This window comes from Hypanus sabinus, chromosome 7, assembly GCF_030144855.1.
Source record: "Hypanus sabinus isolate sHypSab1 chromosome 7, sHypSab1.hap1, whole genome shotgun sequence".
Classification (NCBI taxonomy): domain Eukaryota; kingdom Metazoa; phylum Chordata; class Chondrichthyes; order Myliobatiformes; family Dasyatidae; genus Hypanus; species Hypanus sabinus.
The window spans coordinates 1,607,645-1,630,021 of NC_082712.1; the positions used below are offsets into that span (position 1 = coordinate 1,607,645).

General features: G+C 49.4%; 1 protein-coding gene across 1 annotated transcript in view; it reads right to left on the reverse strand.

The window, feature by feature from the left end:
* Nucleotides 1–337: 337 nt before the first annotated feature.
* The window catches only part of lmbrd2b (LMBR1 domain containing 2b), a 72,114-nt gene continuing 50,074 nt past the window's right edge, over nucleotides 338–22,377 (reverse strand). The window contains exons 12-17 of the mRNA XM_059974039.1: nucleotides 18,714–18,811; nucleotides 11,403–11,506; nucleotides 1,620–1,666; nucleotides 1,331–1,424; nucleotides 1,058–1,166; nucleotides 338–825 (exon numbers count right to left, since the gene is read on the reverse strand). Of these exons, the coding sequence (XP_059830022.1) occupies nucleotides 765–825; nucleotides 1,058–1,166; nucleotides 1,331–1,424; nucleotides 1,620–1,666; nucleotides 11,403–11,506; nucleotides 18,714–18,811 (513 nt within the window). The 3' untranslated portion in view covers nucleotides 338–764. The remainder of the gene's footprint in view (nucleotides 826–1,057; nucleotides 1,167–1,330; nucleotides 1,425–1,619; nucleotides 1,667–11,402; nucleotides 11,507–18,713; nucleotides 18,812–22,377) is intronic.

The following is a 22,377-nucleotide window of genomic DNA, read 5'->3' on the forward strand; positions in this document are numbered from 1 at the left end:
CATGCTGACTCAACTGTACTTCTATGTTAAATTGAACTACTGTCTGTTGTACATACTATTTATTGTAAATTACTATGATTGCACATTTAGACAAAGACGTAACGTAAAGATTTTTATTCCTCATATATGTGAAGGATGTAAGAAATAAAGTCAATTCAATTCACTGGTTGTACGCCCATGCTGGTGTGGCATTTCATTGATTCTAATTGGATTTATTGAGTACGTCTGCAAGAAAATGAAAGCACATGGTGACATAATGAACGTTGGCAATAAATTCACCTCGAACAGAATGCTAGATGCTATTGGGGTACCTGTGACAATAATAAAGCTAAAGAAAGACAGGAAACAGGCAGCCATTTATTAGACACCCAATAAATTACAGTGATTCTCTACATCAGGGCAATGAATACAATAATCACAGCACAAGCCAACATACCCCCTACATTCCACAGCAAGAAAGTGCAGCACGCGGCCAGGGGCAGGGTTGCCTGCCGCTGGTCACACAGACTGGGGACTCCCTCGCGGCCAGGGTCCCTGGTGCTGGGCAGCAGGTCGGGAACTTGCTGTTGGGGGAGCAGTCCTGAATTCAGCTGAAACCCTTCCACCAGCAGTAGGAAACGTCCAATCACTCGAGTAGTGTTGAAGAGAACAGCCTCACTGTGAGAGGAGGGTGGGGGACAATGGGGAGAATGGGTAGGGTGGCAGAATGCAGTCACCCACAGGAACCGGACATGTTGGGGTTCCAGGGCAAGGGGGACCAATACTCAAACATCATCGAAAATCCTGCTGCGGGACATGGAAAGATACCTCCCCATCGGCTGGTACCTGCAGGGGAAGGGAGAGGAGGTGGGAGTGCAGGAGGGAAGGAGAGAAGGCCAATGGGGGGTGGAAGGAAGAGGGTGGGGAGAGACATTAATTAGCAGACAGCAGCACCATTCAATCCCCAGATCTAATTCTGTGCTTTGGGCCATACACCCTACCTCACCCCACCTGGCAGCCCTCACAAGCCCAGCTGGTCCCCTCCCCTGGGGTTGTTGCCCCACCTTCTGGACCTTACCTGCCCAGCTGGGTGTTCGGCTCACTGTCAGCAACAGGGTCAGCAGTGAAATCTGTGCAGTCAGAATCCGGCAGCAACTCCGTCCGGTCCGAGTCTCGCTGGGGGGGTGCTGCAGAGACACCATCGTCAGGGCAATCGCACAGAGGGAGGGCAAGGAGAAGGGTTGAGGGGGAGTGTGGAGGGATGTATCTGAGGGGGAGAGGGGAGGGATTTATCTGAGGGGGAGTGGGGAGGGATGTATCTGAGGGGGAGAGGGGAGGAGTTCTCACTCACCCCGGGCTGGGTTCAGCGACGAGTCTGGGGAGTCAGAATGGTTGCGATTTCTCACTGGTTCAGAGTTCTGGTTCCCGTAACGTTCCTTCCAAACCTGGAGAGAGGCAGAGGTTGATGAGGGGGAGAGAGAGAGAGAGAGAGGTGGTAAACAGCGAGTGGGAGAGGGAGAAAGATGTGGGGGAACAGCAGGGGACAGGGCTGGTGTCACTCCCCCAGCGGGTGGAGGAGGATGCAGGGCAATTGGGAGGGGTATAAGGATGTGGGGGAACAGGGGGCAGGTGTCACTCACTCTGCGTCGTGTTGTTCCCTCCTCCTGTCGCTGACGTTTCCTCTTCTCTGGAACAGACATGTTTGATTTAATGTTGTAATTTTATCAGCCTCTTTGGAAGGTAATTCCATATACCCACCACCTTCTGTGGAAAAACTTGTGCCTCAGGTCCCTTTAAACTTGCTGCCCCCACATTCAACCAATGCTTTCCAGGTTTGGATGCCTACCCTGGGGGCAAGTTATCTTTTATATCTTTCTCTAAGGTCACCCCTCAGCCTCCAAAGCTGAAAAGTCTAGTCTCTCCATATAACCAAACCTGTGCAGTCCCAGTGAGGTAGAAAAGTCCAGTCCAGTCTCTCCATATAACCAAACCTCTGCAGTCCCAGTGAGGTAGAACACAGTCCAGTCCAGTCTCTCCATATAACCAAACCTCTGCAGTCCCAGTGAGGTAGAACACAGTCCAGTCCAGTCTCTCCATATAACCAAACCTGTGCAGTCCCAGTGAAGTAGAACACAGTCCAGTCCAGTCTCTCCATATAACCAAACCTCTGCAGTCCCAGTGAAGTAGAACACAGTCCAGTCCAGTCTCTCCATATAACCAAACCTGTGCAGTCCCAGTGAAGTAGAACACAGTCCAGTCCAGTCTCTCCATATAACCAAACCTGTGCAGTCCCAGTGAAGTAGAACACAGTCCAGTCCAGTCTCTCCATATAACCAAACCTGTGCAGTCCCAGTGAGGTAGAACACAGTCCAGTCCAGTCTCTCCATATAACCAAACCTCTGCAGTCCCAGTGAGGTAGAACACAGTCCAGTCCAGTCTCTCCATATAACCAAACCTCTGCAGTCCCAGTGAAGTAGAACACAGTCCAGTCCAGTCTCTCCATATAACCAAACCTGTGCAGTCCCAGTGAGGTAGAAAAGTCCAGTCCAGTCTCTACATATAACCAAACCTGTGCAGTCCCAGTGAGGTAGAAAAGTCCAGTCCAGTCTCTCCATATAACCAAACCTGTGCAGTCCCAGTGAGGTAGAACACAGTCCAGTCCAGTCTCTCCATATAACCAAACCTCTGCAGTCCCAGTGAGGTAGAACACAGTCCAGTCCAGTCTCTCCATATAACCAAACCTGTGCAGTCCCAGTGAAGTAGAACACAGTCCAGTCCAGTCTCTCCATATAACCAAACCTCTGCAGTCCCAGTGAAGTAGAACACAGTCCAGTCCAGTCTCTCCATATAACCAAACCTCTGCAGTCCCAGTGAAGTAGAACACAGTCCAGTCCAGTCCAGTCTCTCCATATAACCAAACCTGTGCAGTCCCAGTGAAGTAGAACACAGTCCAGTCCAGTCTCTCCATATAACCAAACCTGTGCAGTCCCAGTGAGGTAGAAAAGTCCAGTCCAGTCTCTCCATATAACCAAACCTGTGCAGTCCCAGTGAGGTAGAAAAGTCCAGTCCAGTCTCTCCATATAACCAAACCTCTGCAGTCCCGGTGAGGTAGAACACAGTCCAGTCCAGTCTCTCCATATAACCAAACCTGTGCAGTCCCAGTGAGGTAGAACACAGTCCAGAACAGTCTCTCCATATAACCAAACCTGTGCAGTCCCAGTGAGGTAGAACACAGTCCAGTCCAGTCTCTCCATATAACCAAACCTGTGCAGTCCCAGTGAGGTAGAAAAGTCCAGTCCAGTCTCTCCATATAACCAAACCTCTGCAGTCCCGGTGAGGTAGAACACAGTCCAGTCCAGTCTCTCCATATAACCAAACCTCTGCAGTCCCAGTGAGGTAGAACACAGTCCAGTCCAGTCTCTCCATATAACCAAACCTGTGCAGTCCCGGTGAGGTAGAACACAGTCCAGTCCAGTCTCTCCATATAACCAAACCTGTGCAGTCCCGGTGAGGTAGAACACAGTCCAGTCCAGTCTCTCCATATAACCAAACCTGTGCAGTCCCAGTGAGGTAGAACACAGTCCAGTCCAGTCTCTCCATATAACCAAACCTGTGCAGTCCCAGTGAGGTAGAACACAGTCCAGTCTCTCCATATAACCAAACCTGTGCAGTCCCGGTGAGGTAGAACACAGTCCAGTCCAGTCTCTCCATATAACCAAACCTGTGCAGTCCCAGTGAGGTAGAAAAGTCCAGTCCAGTCTCTCCATATAACCAAACCTGTGCAGTCCCAGTGAGGTAGAACACAGTCCAGTCTCTCCATATAACCAAACTTGTGCAGTCCCAATGAGGTAGAACACAGTCCAGTCTCTCCATATAACCAAACCTCTGCAGTCCCAGTGAGGTAGAACACAGTCCAGTCCAGTCTCTCCATATAACCAAACCTGTGCAGTCCCAGTGAGGTAGAAAAGTCCAGTCCAGTCTCTCCATATAACCAAACCTGTGCAGTCCCAGTGAGGTAGAACACAGTCCAGTCCAGTCTCTCCATATAACCAAACCTGTGCAGTCCCAGTGAGGTAGAACACAGTCCAGTCCAGTCTCTCCATATAACCAAACCTGTGCAGTCCCAGTGAGGTAGAACACAGTCCAGTCCAGTCTCTCCATATAACCAAACCTCTGCAGTCCCAGTGAGGTAGAAAAGTCCAGTCCAGTCTCTCCATATAACCAAACCTCTGCAGTCCCAGTGAGGTAGAACACAGTCCAGTCCAGTCTCTCCATATAACCAAACCTCTGCAGTCCCAGTGAAGTAGAACACAGTCCAGTCCAGTCTCTCCATATAACCAAACCTCTGCAGTCCCAGTGAAGTAGAACACAGTCCAGTCCAGTCTCTCCATATAACCAAACCTGTGCAGTCCCAGTGAAGTAGAACACAGTCCAGTCCAGTCTCTCCATATAACCAAACCTGTGCAGTCCCAGTGAAGTAGAACACAGTCCAGTCCAGTCTCTCCATATAACCAAACCTGTGCTGTCCCAGTGAGGTAGAACACAGTCCAGTCCAGTCTCTCCATATAACCAAACCTCTGCAGTCCCAGTGAGGTAGAACACAGTCCAGTCCAGTCTCTCCATATAACCAAACCTCTGCAGTCCCAGTGAAGTAGAACACAGTCCAGTCCAGTCTCTCCATATAACCAAACCTGTGCAGTCCCAGTGAGGTAGAAAAGTCCAGTCCAGTCTCTCCATATAACCAAACCTGTGCAGTCCCAGTGAGGTAGAAAAGTCCAGTCCAGTCTCTCCATATAACCAAACCTGTGCAGTCCCAGTGAGGTAGAACACAGTCCAGTCCAGTCTCTCCATATAACCAAACCTCTGCAGTCCCAGTGAGGTAGAACACAGTCCAGTCCAGTCTCTCCATATAACCAAACCTGTGCAGTCCCAGTGAAGTAGAACACAGTCCAGTCCAGTCTCTCCATATAACCAAACCTGTGCAGTCCCAGTGAGGTAGAACACAGTCCAGTCCAGTCTCTCCATATAACCAAACCTCTGCAGTCCCAGTGAGGTAGAACACAGTCCAGTCCAGTCTCTCCATATAACCAAACCTCTGCAGTCCCAGTGAAGTAGAAAAGTCCAGTCCAGTCTCTCCATATAACCAAACCTCTGCAGTCCCAGTGAGGTAGAACACAGTCCAGTCCAGTCTCTCCATATAACCAAACCTCTGCAGTCCCGGTGAGGTAGAACACAGTCCAGTCCAGTCTCTCCATATAACCAAACCTGTGCAGTCCCAGTGAGGTAGAACACAGTCCAGTCCAGTCTCTCCATATAACCAAACCTGTGCAGTCCCAGTGAGGTAGAACACAGTCCAGTCCAGTCTCTCCATATAACCAAACCTGTGCAGTCCCAGTGAGGTAGAACACAGTCCAGTCTCTCCATATAACCAGACCTCTGCAGTCCCGGTGAGGTAGAACACAGTCCAGTCCAGTCTCTCCATATAACCAAACCTGTGCAGTCCCAGTGAGGTAGAACACAGTCCAGTCCAGTCTCTCCATATAACCAAACCTGTGCAGTCCCAGTGAGGTAGAACACAGTCCAGTCCAGTCTCTCCATATAACCAAACCTCTGCAGTCCCGGTGAGGTAGAACACAGTCCAGTCCAGTCTCTCCATATAACCAAACCTGTGCAGTCCCAGTGAGGTAGAACACAGTCCAGTCCAGTCTCTCCATATAACCAAACCTCTGCAGTCCCAGTGAGGTAGAAAAGTCCAGTCCAGTCTCTCCATATAACCAAACCTCTGCAGTCCCAGTGAGGTAGAACACAGTCCAGTCTCTCCATATAACCAAACCTGTGCAGTCCCGGTGAAGTAGAACACAGTCCAGTCCAGTCTCTCCATATAACCAAACCTGTGCAGTCCCGGTGAGGTAGAACACAGTCCAGTCCAGTCTCTCCATATAACCAAACCTCTGCAGTCCCAGTGAGGTAGAACACAGTCCAGTCCAGTCTCTCCATATAACCAAACCTCTGCAGTCCCAGTGAGGTAGAACACAGTCCAGTCCAGTCTCTCCATATAACCAAACCTCTGCAGTCCCAGTGAGGTAGAACACAGTCCAGTCCAGTCTCTCCATATAACCAAACCTGTGCAGTCCCGGTGAGGTAGAACACAGTCCAGTCCAGTCTCTCCATATAACCAAACCTCTGCAGTCCCAGTGAGGTAGAACACAGTCCAGTCCAGTCTCTCCATATAACCAAACCTCTGCAGTCCCAGTGAGGTAGAACACAGTCCAGGCCCTTCAGCTCTGGAAGGAAACTCTAACCAAAAGCAGTGGGTACGGCCCAAAGAATCCATCACAGGTGGAGCCCTGCCCACTCCCGAGCACATCAGCAGAGTGTGGCTGCAGGAAGCTGCATCCATCATCAGTACCCAGGCCACGGGAAAGCACGGGAGCCTCACCACCCACACCACAATTTTCAGCAACAGTTACTCCCCATCAACCTTGAACAAAAGGGGATAACTTCACCCAACTCCACTTGCCTGATGTCTGAAATGTTCCCACAATCTATGGACTTGTTTTCAAGGACTCTTCATCTCATGTTGTCGATAGTTTATTGGTTATTTATTTATTAGTATATTTTCTGTATTTGCACAGTTTGATGTCTTTTGCAAGCTGGTTGAATGCTGTCTTTCTATTATGATTATTATTCTTTTATTAAGTTATTGAGTATGCTCACAAGAAAATAAACCACAGGGTTGTATATGGTGACATGTAGGCCTCCGTTAGTCTCGATAGACCATGGATTCGCACCTTGGAAAGTTTCTGGGGCACAAACCTGGGCAGGTTTTTTAATGGAAGACTGGCAGTACTGGCATCTAGATTGGAGAAGGTATTACCCAAAATTATTCCAGATGATCAAACTGGTTTTATTAAAAATCGTTATTCTTTTTTTAACATTAGGAGATTGTTGAATATTGTTTATACTCCCTCACATGATACTTCAGAATGCGTGATTTCATTAGATGCGGAGAAAGCATTTGACAGAGTTGAATGGCCTTACTTATTTAATGTGTTGGAGAAGTTTAATTTTAGTCCGATATTTATATCATGGATCAAATTGATTTATCATACTCCAGTAGCCTCAGTGTTTACCAATAATCAAAGATCTCCCTTTTATCGCCTATTTCGGGGCACTAGACAAGGATGTCCTCTTAGTCCATTACTATTTAACATTGCCTTAGAACCTTTGGCAATTGCCATCAGACAATCACCGGATATTTTGGGTATTAATCGTGGGACAGATATTCATAAGTTATCTTTGTATGCAGAGGATTTATTACTATTCATTTCTAACCCGGAGAAATCCATTCCAGCAGTTTTATCATTATTGGCTCAATTTAGTGAGTTTTCTGGGTATAAGTTAAATCTTAATAAAAGTGAATTGTTTCCGTTGAATAAACGGGTCCCAATTTATGGAAATTTACCTTTTAAATTAGTTAATGACTCTTTTACTTATTTAGGGATCAAAATCACAAAAAACCATAAAGATTTATTTAGATTTAATTTTTTACCCTTAATTGATCAGATTAAAGGTTTGTTTACTAAGTGGTCACCTTTATCTTTATCCCTAATAGGTAGGATTAATGCTATTAAGATGGTTATTTTACCTAAGTTTTTATATATTTTTCAAGCGATACCAATTTTTATCCCGAAATCTTTTTTTTTACTAATGTTGACTCTAAAATTTCTTCATATATATGGCAGTATAAAAATCCCAGGTTAGGTAAAATATATTTACAGAAGACAAAAAAGGAAGGCGGGTTAGCATTACCTAATTTCAGATTTTACTATTGGGCAGCTAATATTAGATATTTGTTATGCTGGTTGAAAGATGGGGGTGGATCTTTTGGCCCTTGTTGGGTGAGTTTAGAAACTAAATCGGTATCAGCTTATGCTCTGGGTTCTATTTTAGGGACTTCTCTCCCTTTTGCTCTTTCTAAATTGCCGAAACGAATTGACAACCCGATAGTTAAACATACATTGCGTATATGGTTTCAATTTCAGAGATTTTTTGGGTTAACTCAATTCGTTTTAAATAGTCCTATTGTATCTAATTGTTTTTTTTCACCCTTCCATTATAGATCAAGCTTATTCGGCTTGGAAAACTAAGGGATTACTAAGATTTTCTGATTTATTTTTAGACAATTGTTTCATGTCTTTTGAGCAATTATCCAACAAATATAACTTGCCTAGATTTCATTTTTTTAGATATTTACAGATTAGACATTTTTTAAGTTCTGTACTCTCTACGTTTCCAAATTTTGTGCCTTCAGATATTTTGGAGAGTTTATTTGAATTAGACCCTTTTCAAAAAGGGCTTATTTCAAAACTTTATAATATAATTATGAAGATACGTTCAGAGCCTCTTTATAAGACTAAAAAAGGATTGGGAAAGAGAGCTTAGTCTTAGTATTTCTGGTGAGAATTGGGATAGAATTCTTCAATTAGTTAATACATCATCGTTATGTGCCAAACATTCATTAATACAATTTAAGGTCGTACATAGGGCCCATATGTCCAAGGATAAATTAGCTCATTTTTACTCTCATATTAGTCCTATTTGTGATAGATGTCATTCTGAAATTGCGTCTTTAACTCATATGTTTTGGTCGTGTTCATTTTTGGAGAAATATTGGAAAGATATTTTTGATATTATTTCTGCGGTTTTGAATATCGATTTACAACCTCATCCTATTACCGCAATTTTTGGTTTACCAATGTTAGACTCACTGCATTTATCTTCTTCTGCCCGTCGAATGATTGCATTTCTAACTCTGATGGCTAGAAGATCTATATTGTTGAATTGGAAAGAAATTAATCCTCCCACTGTATTTAATTGGTTCTCTCAAACTTTGTTATGTTTAAATTTAGAAAAAATTAGAAGTGGTACTTTTGAGACTTCTATTAAATTTGAAAAGTTATGGAGACCATTTATTCAACATTTTCATATGATGTAATATGACCCTGTGCCAAGTTCATTTGATTTCCCAGCTTTTAGCTTATGTATGTTGAGAGGACTGGAAGTGACAGCATTGATGAATACTTATTTTTGTGAGATATTATAAACAGCCCCCTTTTTTTTCTCTCTTTTTTTTTGCTTCTTTTTTCTTCTATATTAGTTATTAGTTATAGTTATTAGATTAGATTAGCTAGTTTTGCATTATATAATTTTTTTTTCTTTCTTTTTTCTGTTCTCTTTATATCATACATTATGAAATATTTAGATTTACTATGTTCATACAGATATCTTATGGCTTATGTCTTGGTAAACTCATTTATATTGTAACTATTATGTATGTTTTTTTTCATATGTAATGGAATTTGTATGTTGGTAATTTCTTTAACAATATATCATTTGTATTCTGTCCATATTACTAATATTAATAAAAAGATTTAGAAAGGAAGACTGGCAGTTGCCCAAGCCGCAAGTCTCCCCTCTCCATGTCACTGATGTTGTCCAAGGGAAGGGCATTAGGACCTGTACAGCTTGGCACCAGTGTTGTCACAGAGCAACGTGTGGTTAAGTGCCTTGCTCAAGGACACACCACGCAGCCTCAGCTAAGGCTCAAACTAGAGACCTTCAGATCACTAGACGAACGCCTTAAGCACTTGGCCACATGCTAGCACAATGGTGACATACATGTACTTTGATAGTAAATTTACCTTGATCTTTAACTTTATTCTGCTGACTTTTTAACCTAACCATTCCATTCCCACATTGCCCCTCCTTTTTCTATCACCCAAGATTTGTTTAAATGCCTCACACACCACCCCTGGCAGGGCATTCCAGGCACCCACTCTAAAAACCTTAGCTCTGACATCTGCCCTATACTTTCATCCAATCACCTTAAGATTAAGCCCACTCATATTTGCCACTTTCACCCATGAAAAAATCTCCTTGATGCTAAAATACAGATTAGAGATGGAGAGGTGGAGGGGCAGCTAGTGTTGAATCTGCAGAAGATTTAGACAGATTAGGTAAATAATTTGCAGATGGAATACTGTATCAAGTAGTGTACGGTCATGCACATTGGTAGAAGGAATAAAGGGTAGACTATTTTCTACACAGGGAGAAAATTCATGAATCGGAGATGCAAGGGGCCTTGGGAGTCCTTGTGCAGGATTCCATAAAAGTTAACTTGCAGGTTGAGTCTGTGGTGAGAAAGGCAAATGCAATGTTAGTATTCATTTTGAGTGGACTAGAATATAAAAGCTAGGATATGATGCTGAGACCTTATAAGGCACTGGTGAGGTCTCACTTGCAACATCGTGAACAGATTTGGGCCTCTATCTAAGGAACGATGTGTTGGCATTGGAGAGGGTTCAGAGGAGGCTCTGCAGGATCATTCAGGGTTAATGCACCAAGACTCTGGGCCTGCACTCGCTGGAGTTTAGAAGAATGGGGGGGGACCTCATTGAAACATATTAAGTAATGAAAGGCCTCGATAGAGTAGATGCGGAGAGGATGTTTCCCATAGTGAGGGGAGTCTTGTACCAGAGGACACAGCCTCAGAACAGAAGAACATTTACTAATAACAGATGAGGAGGACTTTCTTTAGCCAGAGAGTGGTGAATCTGTGGAATTCATTGCCTTAATGTTAAGCTATTGGGTACATTTAAAGGTTGCTAGGTTCCTGATTAGTCTGGGCATCAAAGGTTACAGGGAGAAGGCAGGTGGACCAGACTCGATGGGCTGAATAGCCTAGTTCTGTTCCTATGCCTTTGCTTGACACATGTATAGCGAAACATTAAAACATACAGTGAAGTACGACCAACGTAACCTACTAACCCCTAAGCTGTACGTCTTGGGGTGCCGCAGCAGCATGACGCAATTACAGCTCGGGCATTTGTACCTTCTCTCTGTAAATGTGCGGGTTTCCTCCAGTTTCTTTGCTCATTCCAAACAGATGCTGGTTAGCAGGTTAACTGGTCACTGTAAATCATCCTGTGATTAGACTAGGGTTAAATTGGTGGCTCGTTGGGCCTATTCCACACTCCATCTCTAAATTAAAATAAAGCAATGTTTGGAATGTTGGATTTGTATATCTCCTGATTCTGGACACCTCAGCCAAGGGAAACTAGCTCCTACTGTGTTGGGCTGTGAGCAGTTTGCACTCGTTCAGCATGAAAGCATGCCTTTTGGCACATTGTTTCTACATCACTGATCTCATACTCCCCCCAGATTCCAACAACAGGGAGAATTCAAAGCAGCCAGCTAACACGCCAGCCCGTCTCACTGTGCATGCAGGTGAGGACTGATCCTACGAGGGAGCAGAGTTATCAGCTGCATCATTGCTGTCCACAGTGGGTCAGTGTGTTCAGTAAACCACACTGGTAACTACACTCTGATCAACCCTCCATACAGTCTCAAACTTCATTCACCTCTTTTAATCAGCTCCTTTCCTTCATCCACAAGGTCAGAGGTCATCTCATTGTCCCCCATGAACTGCTGGAACCCAAGGAGATTCAGGCAGCGAGTACCGAGGCTGTTGGGGAGAAACGGTCAGTGTCATCTGCTGAACTGTTTTTAAGGTGCCCTTCACGGTCAGAGCCAGCTTTGAGTTACCCATTCCTCTTGGCCTCACAGCGCCAGTGAGCTGCCTTTTTGATGCACTGTGGTCCTGTGAGGTGAGGGAGAAGTTCCAGTGATGGTGAAGGAACGGCCATTGATTTACTCTTTTCCATAGATGCTGCCGGACCTGCTAAGTTCCTCCAGCATTTTCTGTGTGTCTTGCTTTGGATCTGCAGATTTTCTCCTGCTTGTGTCGTCATTGCTCATCTCTTGATACTGCACCTTTCAGAGTCTGTGAGATGTGCGTCCCCTGTTCCTCAGTACTCCCAAGGTCCTAATAACTCATTGCCTGTGTGCATTATTCATATTAGCCCTCCCAAAGTGAAGGCCTTGTCACTTTTACAGACGTTAGTCGAAGTCTGACCCCGGGAGTGTGTGACGGGGTGGTGTGGAGGGAGTGTGTGACAGGGTGGTGTGGAGGGAGTGTGTGACAGGGTGGTGTGGAGGGAGTGTGTGACAGGGTGGTGTGGAGGGAGTGTGTGACAGGGTGGTGTGGAGGGAGCGCCACCTAGTGTCTGACCCCGGGAGTGAGAGACGGGGTGGTGTGGAGGGAGTGCGTGACGGGGTGGTGTGGAGGGAGTGCGTGACGGGGCGGTGCGGAGGGAGTGCGTGACGGGGCGGTGCGGAGGGAGTGCGTGACGGGGCGGTGCGAAGGGAGTGCGTGACAGGGCGGTGCGGAGGGAGCGCCACCTAGTGTCTGACGGAGGGAGTGCGTGACGGGGCGGTGCGGAGGGAGTGCGTGACGGGGCGGTGCGGAGGGAGTGCGTGACGGGGCGGTGCGGAGGGAGTGCGTGACGGGGCGGTGCGGAGGGAGTGCGTGACGGGGCGGTGCGGAGGGAGTGCGTGACGGGGCGGTGCGGAGGGAGTGCGTGACGGGGCGGTGCGGAGGGAGTGCGTGACGGGGCGGTGCGGAGGGAGTGCGTGACGGGGCGGTGCGGAGGGAGTGCGTGACGGGGCGGTGCGGAGGGAGTGCGTGACGGGGCGGTGCGGAGGGAGTGCGTGACGGGGCGGTGCGGAGGGAGTGCGTGACGGGGCGGTGCGGAGGGAGTGCGTGACGGGGCGGTGCGGAGGGAGTGCGTGACGGGGCGGTGCGGAGGGAGTGCGTGACGGGGCGGTGCGGAGGGAGTGCGTGACGGGGCGGTGCGGAGGGAGTGCGTGACGGGGCGGTGCGGAGGGAGTGCGTGACGGGGCGGTGCGGAGGGAGTGCGTGACGGGGCGGTGCGGAGGGAGTGCGTGACGGGGCGGTGCGGAGGGAGTGCGTGACGGGGCGGTGCGGAGGGAGTGCGTGACGGGGCGGTGCGGAGGGAGTGCGTGACGGGGCGGTGCGGAGGGAGTGCGTGACGGGGCGGTGCGGAGGGAGTGCGTGACGGGGCGGTGCGGAGGGAGTGCGTGACGGGGCGGTGCGGAGGGAGTGCGTGACGGGGCGGTGCGGAGGGAGTGCGTGACGGGGCGGTGCGGAGGGAGTGCGTGACGGGGCGGTGCGGAGGGAGTGCGTGACGGGGCGGTGCGGAGGGAGTGCGTGACGGGGCGGTGCGGAGGGAGTGCGTGACGGGGCGGTGCGGAGGGAGTGCGTGACGGGGCGGTGCGGAGGGAGTGCGTGACGGGGCGGTGCGGAGGGAGTGCGTGACGGGGCGGTGCGGAGGGAGTGCGTGACGGGGCGGTGCGGAGGGAGTGCGTGACGGGGCGGTGCGGAGGGAGTGCGTGACGGGGCGGTGCGGAGGGAGTGCGTGACGGGGCGGTGCGGAGGGAGTGCGTGACGGGGCGGTGCGGAGGGAGTGCGTGACGGGGCGGTGCGGAGGGAGTGCGTGACGGGGCGGTGCGGAGGGAGTGCGTGACGGGGCGGTGCGGAGGGAGTGCGTGACGGGGCGGTGCGGAGGGAGTGCGTGACGGGGCGGTGCGGAGGGAGTGCGTGACGGGGCGGTGCGGAGGGAGTGCGTGACGGGGCGGTGCGGAGGGAGTGCGTGACGGGGCGGTGCGGAGGGAGTGCGTGACGGGGCGGTGCGGAGGGAGTGCGTGACGGGGCGGTGCGGAGGGAGTGCGTGACGGGGCGGTGCGGAGGGAGTGCGTGACGGGGCGGTGCGGAGGGAGTGCGTGACGGGGCGGTGCGGAGGGAGTGCGTGACGGGGTGGTGTGGAGGGAGCGCCACCTAGTGTCTGACCCCGGGAGTGTGTGACGGGGTGGTGTGGAGGGAGCGCCACCTAGTGTCTGACCCCGAGTGTGATGGGATGGTGTAGAGTAGAGGTCACCAACCTTTTTAAGCCCAAGATCCGCTAACTTGGCCTTAGTAAAAGGCAAGATCGACTCCAGATCGATTTACACATACACGCATGTGCACTGGGGCAGAAACGACTGGAAGTAAAACCCCGCAACCCGAAAGTAGAAATAATGCATAAACACCAGGGGTACCCACTGTTTTTCTGCACCGGGGACCGGTTTAATATTAACAATATTCTTGCGGACTGGCCGATGGGGGGTGTTAAACATGACTGGAATACAGCGATACTCGAAGTGGGTTCCTTATGTCCAGTCTATTCCTCAAATTCGTTTTCGTGGCTCTCTACACTTAGCTGCTGTCCTGTGCTGCTCACGTTTTTTCCGTTGAAAAAACTCAGCGGGTTTGTCTCTAAGTGCGGGGTGCTTGGACTCAGGGAACCGAAGCAGTTTTGAGGGCTTCATTGCCTCATTAGACAGCCTCCAGGCCCGAACTCCAGCCTCCCGCCCGCCCGCCGCCAGACGCCTTGGCCTGGTGCAGCTGGTCGTGGGTGGGGTGAGAGGACAAGGTCAGAGCCGGAGGTCCCCGTGCCAGGGCTGCGGCGGTCGCAATCCGGAGAGAGTGACGGACCAAGCGAGGAGTACAACAGGCCCGCACCCGCCCCTCTTGTAGGATCTATCGGCCGACAGAAGTTTGGCTCAAGGGATGACTTTCAGTAGATTGCAGCGAGGTAACTGCTCTGTTGCTTACAAAACCCCGAGCCCGAATTAGGTCGTCTGCGAATATTTTAGCACCGGGTTCCCCACGAACATTCGGTGCGGTAAACAGGTTTAGAGGTGGCGCCTATCTGTCCACGCTCTAGACCAGTAGCATTGGCACTTCCCGCCGGCCGTGCAAGGTGAACACTGGTGCGAGGGTGTCACTGTGTTTAGGCGACTGATGACCTCGCGTGTGTTCAAGTTCAACAGTGGGTGCGACAGGGTATGAGGAAAGGTGCAGCTGACTCATATCGTTTCAGTGGTTGGGGACACTGTAGTGCATGGAGGGGGAGCTATGCGCATGCGCACTGGGCAGAAAGAACGGAACTAAAACCCTGCAACCCGGAAACAATCGCACAACAATATTTGTGTATTTCTTTCTTCCTTCTTTTTTTTGCCCGGGATCTACTGGGAAAGTCTCAAAGATCGACCAGTCGATCGCGATCGACGAGTTGGTGACCACTATTGTAGAGGGAGTTTCACTCTGCATCTGATCCTGGGAGTGTGTGATGGGACAGTGTAGAGGGAGTTTCACTCTGTGTCTGACACCAGGAGTGTGTGATGGGACAGTGTAGAGGGAGTTTCACTCTGTGTCTGACACCAGGAGTGTGTGATGGGACGGTGTAGAGGGAGCTTCACTCTGTGTCTGACCCCTTTTTTCCTACAAAATTCCTTTATTACAATTGTCAGTGCTATACAATATGTACAAAACAGTGACTAACACAATTACTAAACTACAAACAGCCAATAGACATTACACCAAAATGTTGCCATCTCCATCAATGATGGCATTTACACCCCGCAGAGCCCAATGGTCGCCGTGGACTGCGCGTGTTCCTTCTCAATATTGACCCGGGCACCAACATACCCTCTAAATGTTGCCAGGCAGTCTACCCCGGCAGATCCTCCCGCCACCCGTTTCCAAGACCTACGGATGGCGGATTTCGCCAGCCCCAGGAGCAAGTTAACAACGACATCCTCGTCCCTCCATGCCCCCCTCCTCACTGGATGACCATATATAAATAGGGTGGGGCTAAAATGCAATCAGAAGGCGAGAAGCAGCCCACGCAAATACACAAAAAGAGGCTGCAGCCTCACATATTCCAGGTACATGTCGTAAACTGTCTCCTCTAGCCCACAGAAATGACATGTGGGTGGGAGATCTGTGTACAAACTGAAGAACTTATTGCAGGGCACCGCTCTATGCAGTACCCTCCAGTCGAGATCCCCCAGGTGCATGGGAAGAACCCCCTCGTAAAGGGACTTCCAGTGGGGACCCTCCTCACCTCTGGGTGGAAAGACCGACCGCCATGGCGTGTCGGGACGGTGGACAAGGGTGGGGAAGTGGAGGGTGTGGAGCAGCAGCCTATACAGATACCTCCTACTTGCATCCCTGAATGGGACGGTGGGTGTCAAGGAGAGAATGCTCAAGTTGTGTGGACTCTGCTCTTGGAGAAGATTGCGGGGCCTGGGCCCAACAAGCAGCTCAGCCTGAGTCGGTCCACACACCTGAGCCGTACCGACACCCACTGAGGTAGGACAAGGGTCGGCCAGGACCCTGCCCTCTGCCAGAGGAGGGGATTCCCGGCCTGAGGCAACCATGTTCCAGACTCTCAGTAGGTCCTGATAGAAGCCGGGCAGACTCTGCAAAGCAGAACGGCTGACGCCCACCGGTGGTAGCTGCATATCTTCGTCAAGACAGCAGCCCCTCCGGAGGGAGAAAGTCGCCAACATGTGCCACCTGGGAGGGTGCTCAGTGTCAAGGAATCTGCAGAGTCCTGAGGCGGAGAGCCGCCAGTCGCGTACGTACACACACCAACAACTGTCCGCCCTCTCCAACTGGGAGTCTCAAGACCGCTGCAGAGACCCAGTGTTTCCTGTTGCCCCAGAAGAAGTCCACTAACTTCCTCTGGATTCTCACAACAAACGGGGTAGGAGGGGCCAAGGTGACCATCTGATACCACAACATGGAGGCCACCAGCTGGTTTATGACCACCACCCTGCCTCAATAGGAAAGCACACTGAGAAGGCCTGAACTGCACCCCAGCTGGGCCATGACTTTCGTCTCCAGGTCCTGCCAGTTCGCCAGCCAGGTCTCCCCAGAAGGACTCAGGTAGACTCCCAGACAGAGGAGACGCCTAGTACTCCACTCAAAAGCCCTCATCTCCTCCGGCAGGGAGTCCACCTGCCACTGACCCACTAAGAGTCCGGAACATTTCGCCCAGTTGATCCTGGCGGAGGATGCTGCTGAGAAAACTTCTTGGCACTCGCGCATCCTCCGCAGGTCATTGGGATCTGTCATCATGAGGAGTACATCATTGGCGTAGGCCGAGAGGACGACCTCCATGTCTGGTTCACGCAGAACCAGACCTGTCAGCCTTCACCGAAGAAGGCTCAGGAATGGCTCTAAACAGATCGTGTACAATTGACCGGACATGTACCCTTGACGTACTCCTCTCCTGAAGGGAATGGGCGCTGCCAGTGATCCATTGATCTTAGCAAGGCACTCTCACCAAACACACACTCCCGGGGTCAGACACAGAGTGAAACTCCCTCTACACTGCCCCATCACACACTCCCGGGGTCAGACACGGAGTGAAACTCCCTCTACACTGCCCCATCACACACTCCCGGGGTCAGACACTGAGTGAAACTCCCTCTACACTGACCCATCACACACTCCCGGGGTCAGACACAGAGTGAAACTCCCTCTACACTGTCCCATCACACACTCCCGGGGTCAGACACAGAGTGAAACTCCCTCTACACTGTCCCATCACACACTCCCGGGGTCAGACACAGAGTGAAACTCCCTCTACACTGTCCCAACACACACACCTGGGGTCAGACACAGAGTGAAACTCCCTCTACACAGTCCCATCACACACTCCCGGGGTCAGACACAGAGTGAAACTCCCTCTACACTGTCCCAACACACACTCCCTGGGTCAGACACAGAATGAAGCTCCCTCTACACTGACCCAACACACACTCCCGGGGTCAGACACAGAGTGAAACTCCCTCTCCACTGTCCCATCACACACTCCCGGGGTCAGACACAGAGTGAAACTCCCTCTCCACTGTCCCAACACACACTCCCGGGGTCAGACACAGAGTGAAACTCCCTCTACACTGTCCCATCACATACACCTGGGGTCAGACAGAGTGAAACTCCCTCTACACTGTCCCATCACACACCCCCAGGGTCAGACATAGTGAAACTCACTCTACACTGTCCCAACACACACCCCCGGGGTCAGACAGAGTGAAACTCCCTCTACACTGTCCCATCACACACTCCTGGGGTCAGACACAGAGTGAAACTCCCTCTCCACTGTCCCATCACACACTCCCGGGGTCAGACACAGAGTGAAACTCCCTCTCCACTGTCCCATCACACACTCCTGGGGTCAGACACAGAGTGAAACTCCCTCTCCACTGTCCCAACACACACTCCCGGGGTCAGACACAGAATGAAACTCCCTCTACACTGTCCCATCACACACTCCTGGGGTCAGACACAGAGTGAAACTCCCTTTACACTGTCCCATCACACACTCCATAAAGTACTTTGGAGATGACCAGATGGTTATCTTGGCCCCACCTACACTCTGTCATGAGAATGCAGAGGAAGTTAGTGGACTTCCTCTGGGGTAAAAGGAAACACTTTGTCTCCACAGTGGTCTTGAGTCTCCCAGTGGGAGATGGCAGTCAGTGGTGTGAGTGGTAAGCCTTTTCTCCCCAGTGCTGATGAAGGCTCTCGGCCTGAAACACTGACTTTACTCATTTCCATTGATGCTGCCTGACCTGCTGAGTCGTTGCAGCATTTTGTGAGTGTTGTTAAGAAGACACACGTGAACAGGGCTATGAAAGTAAACATGGAGACGGTGTGGAGTGAAGGATAGTGATTTGGTGGGGACTGTACTGGAGGGTTGCCGATGGGGTGATGTGGGAATACTGCAAATGGGTGCTTTCCTCAGCACTGAGGTGAGGGGTGAACACCACATGTCAGGATTCCGCAATCTGCCACCTCATTCCCGGCTGCCATTCGAGGCCAGTAAAGTTTAGTGAAGAGCCACACAGTGCAGGTCACCCGAGTGATCGGAAGCACGCTGTCTGAAAGGGAAGAGGGAGGGATCGGTCCAGCATACCTGAAGTATGTGGCGATACAGAGGATCAGCACCAACATGGGGTAGTAAATGTAGAAGCCATCAGCGATGAACGGTATCACTTTCATTGAGCCCATGATCTGTGGCAAACGAGCGGTCAGTGACAGCCACCAGTTCAGGAACCCTCAACCCCTACCCCCTCCCCAAACACAAACCCAGCCCCCATCCCTACTTGGAGAAAGGCTATCTTAGATTGGGTGTTGTGTAATAACCCAGATCTATTAGGGAGCAATGTAAAGGGACCTTTAGGAGTCAGTGATCATAATATGATTGAATTTATGCTGCAATTTGAGAGGGAAAACTCACATGTCAGTATCACAATGGAATAAACGGAATTACAGAGGGACTTGACAAAGTGGACTGGAATGGGCTACTGGCAGGGATGACGGCAGAGCAGAGGTGGCTGAAGTTTCTGGGAATAGATGATAAGATGCAGGATAGACATGCCCCAGAGGGAGAATTTCTGAAACGGCAGGGGTAACTGTGGCAGTTAAAGTGGGTAAGTCACCTGGACCAGATGGACTACATCCCAGAATCCTGAGAGAGGTTGCTGAAGAGATAACGGATGTATTGGTCATGATCTTTCAAGAATCACTTGACTCTGGCATGGTCCCGAAGGACTGGAAGATTGAAAATGTCACTGTAGAGGGAGGTAGGCAAAAGAAAGGAAATTACAGGCCAGTTAGCCTGACCTCAGTGGGTAGGAATGAGTCTATTATTAAAAATGAGGTTTCAAGGTACTTGGAGACTAATGATAACATAACAAAGTCAGGGTGGTTTCTGTGAAGGGAAATCTTGCCTGACAAATCTGTGAGAGTTGTTTGAGGAAGTAACAAGCAGAGTGGACAAAGGAGAGGTAGTGGATGTCATTTATTTGGATTTTCAAAAGGTGTTTGACAAGGTGCCTCACAAGAGGCTGCTTAACAGGATAAAATCCTATGGTGTTACAGGAAGGATACCGGCATGGATAGAGGAATGGCTGACAGGCAGGAGGCAGCAAGTGGGAATAAAGGGGCCTTTTCTGGTAGACTGCCAGTGATTAGTGGTGTTCCTCAGGGGTCAGTATTGGGACCACAAGTGTTCACACTGTTTGTCAATGAGTTAGATGATGGAATTGATGGCTTTTTGGCAAAGTTTGCGGGTGATATTAAGATAGGTGGAGGGGTAGGTGGTGCCGAGGAAGCAATGTGATTGCAGCAGGACTTAGACAAATTGGAAAAATGGACAAAAAATAGCAGATGGAATACAGTGTTGGGAAATGTATGATAATACCTTTTGGTAAAAAGAACAACAGAGCGGACTCTTATCTCAATGGGGAGAAAATTCAAACAAAGGGATTTAGGAGTCCTTGTGCAAGACTCCCAGAAGGTTAATTTACAGGTGGAGTCTGTGGTAGAGGCGGCACATGCAACGTTGGCATTTATTTTAAGAGGAATAGAATATAATTTTCTTCGTCATTTTAACGGGGGCATGACTGCGCAAGCGCGTGTAAATCGGACTGTGAGGCAGCGGGAGTATTTCAAGAGAACAGCAGACAGAGCGGGTGACGGAGTAGAGGAAGACAGAGTAGGAAGGCTTTGACTCGAGAGGCTGAGGACAAGCTTCACTCCAAGTGAGGCAAGGCCGGGTAAGTTCCTTTAAAAGGAGAAAGTTTCAAAAGTTGAGGCAAGTATTGGGTAGGTCATGGCAGCTGAGATCGGCCCCGTGGTTTGTTCATCCTGCAGCATGTGGGAAATCAGGGATACTTCCAGTGTCCCTGACGACTATGTGTGCAGGAAGTGTGTCCAACTGCAGCTTCGGGCAGACCGCATTGAGCGTCTGGAGCTGCGATTGGATTCATACTGGAGCATCCGCGATGCTAAGAAAGTCGTGAATAGCACGTTCAGTGAGTTGGCCACACCAAAGGTAAAGGCTACACAGGCAGAAAGGGAAGGGGTGGCCACTGGACAGATAGCAGTAGGCAGGTAGAGCAGGAGTCCCCTGAGGTCATCTCCCTCCTAAACAGATATACTGTTTTGGATACTGTTGGGGGACATGTCTCATCAGGAAGGCAGCAGCAGCCAAGTTCATTGCACCATGGGTGGCTCTGCGGCACAGGAGGGAAGGAAAAGGAGTGGGAGAGCTGTAGTGATAGGGGATTCGATTGTAAGGGAAATAGATAGGCGTTTCTGCAGCCACAAACAAGACTCCAGAATGGTATGTTGCCACCCTGGTGTAAAGGTCAAGGATGTCTCTGAGCGGCTGCAGGACATTCTGGAGTGGGAGGGTGAACAGCCAGTGGTAGTGGTGCACATAGGGACCAACGATATAGGTAAAAAATGGGATGTGGTCCTACAAGGTGAATTTAAGGAGTTAGGAGATAAACTAAAAAGTAGGACCACAAAGGTAATAATCTCTGGATTACTACCAGTGCCATGTGCCAGTCAGAGTAGAAATACGAGGATATTTCAGATGAATACGTGGCTTGAAAAATGGTGCAAGGGGGAGGGAGTCAAATTTCTGGGGCATTGGAACCAGTTCTGGGGGAGGTGGGACCGGTATAAACAGGACGGTCTGCACCTGGGCTGGACTGGAACCAATGTCCTAGGGGCAGCATTTGCTACTGCTGTTCAGGAGGATTTAAGCTAATGTGGCAGGGGGATGGGAACAAGTGCAGAGAGACAGAGGAGTGTAAAATGAGGGTAGAAGCAAAAAGTAGTAAGGTGAAAAGTAAAAGTGGCAGGCAGGAAAATCCAGGGCAAAGCAAAAAGAGCCACTTTTCAACATAATTGTATACGGGCTAAGAGTGTTGTAAAAACAAGCCTGAAGGCTTTGTGTGTCAATGTGAGGAGCATTCGTAACAAGGTGGATGAATTGAATGTGCAGATAGTTATTAATGAATATGATATAGTTGGGATCACAGAGACATGGCTCCAGGGTGACCAAGGATGGGAGCTCAACATCCAGGGATATTCAATATTCAGGAGGGATAGACAGGAAAGAAAAGGAGGTGGGCTGGCATTGCTGGTTAGAGAGGAGATTAATGCAATAGAAAGGAAGGACATTAGCCTGGAGGATGTAGAATCGATATGGGTAGAGCTGCATAACACTAAGAGGCAGAAAACTCTGTTGGGAGTTGTGTACAGGCCACCTAACAGCAGTAATGAGGTTGGGGATGGCATTAAACAGGAAATTAGAAATGTGTGCAATAAAGGACCAGTAGTTATAATGGGTGACTTCAATCTACATATAGATTGGGTGAACCAAATTGGTAAGGGTGCTGAGGAAGAGGATTTCTTGGAATGTATGCGGGATGGTTTTCTGAACCAACATGTCGAGGAACCAACTAGAGAGCAGGCCATTCTAGATCGGGTATTGAGCAATGAGGAAGGGTTAGTTAGCAATCTTGTCGTGCGAGGCCCCTTGGGTAAGAGTGACCATAATATGGTGGAATTCTTCATTAAGATGGAGATTTGACATAGTTAATTCAGAAACAAAGGTTCTGAACTTAAAGAAGGTTAACTTTGAAGGTATGAGACGTGAATTATCTAAGATAGACTGGCAAATATACTTAAAGGGTTAATGGTGGATATACAATGGCAAGCATTTAAAGATCGCATGGATGAACTACAATTGTTCATCCCAGTTTGGCAAAAGAATAAACCAG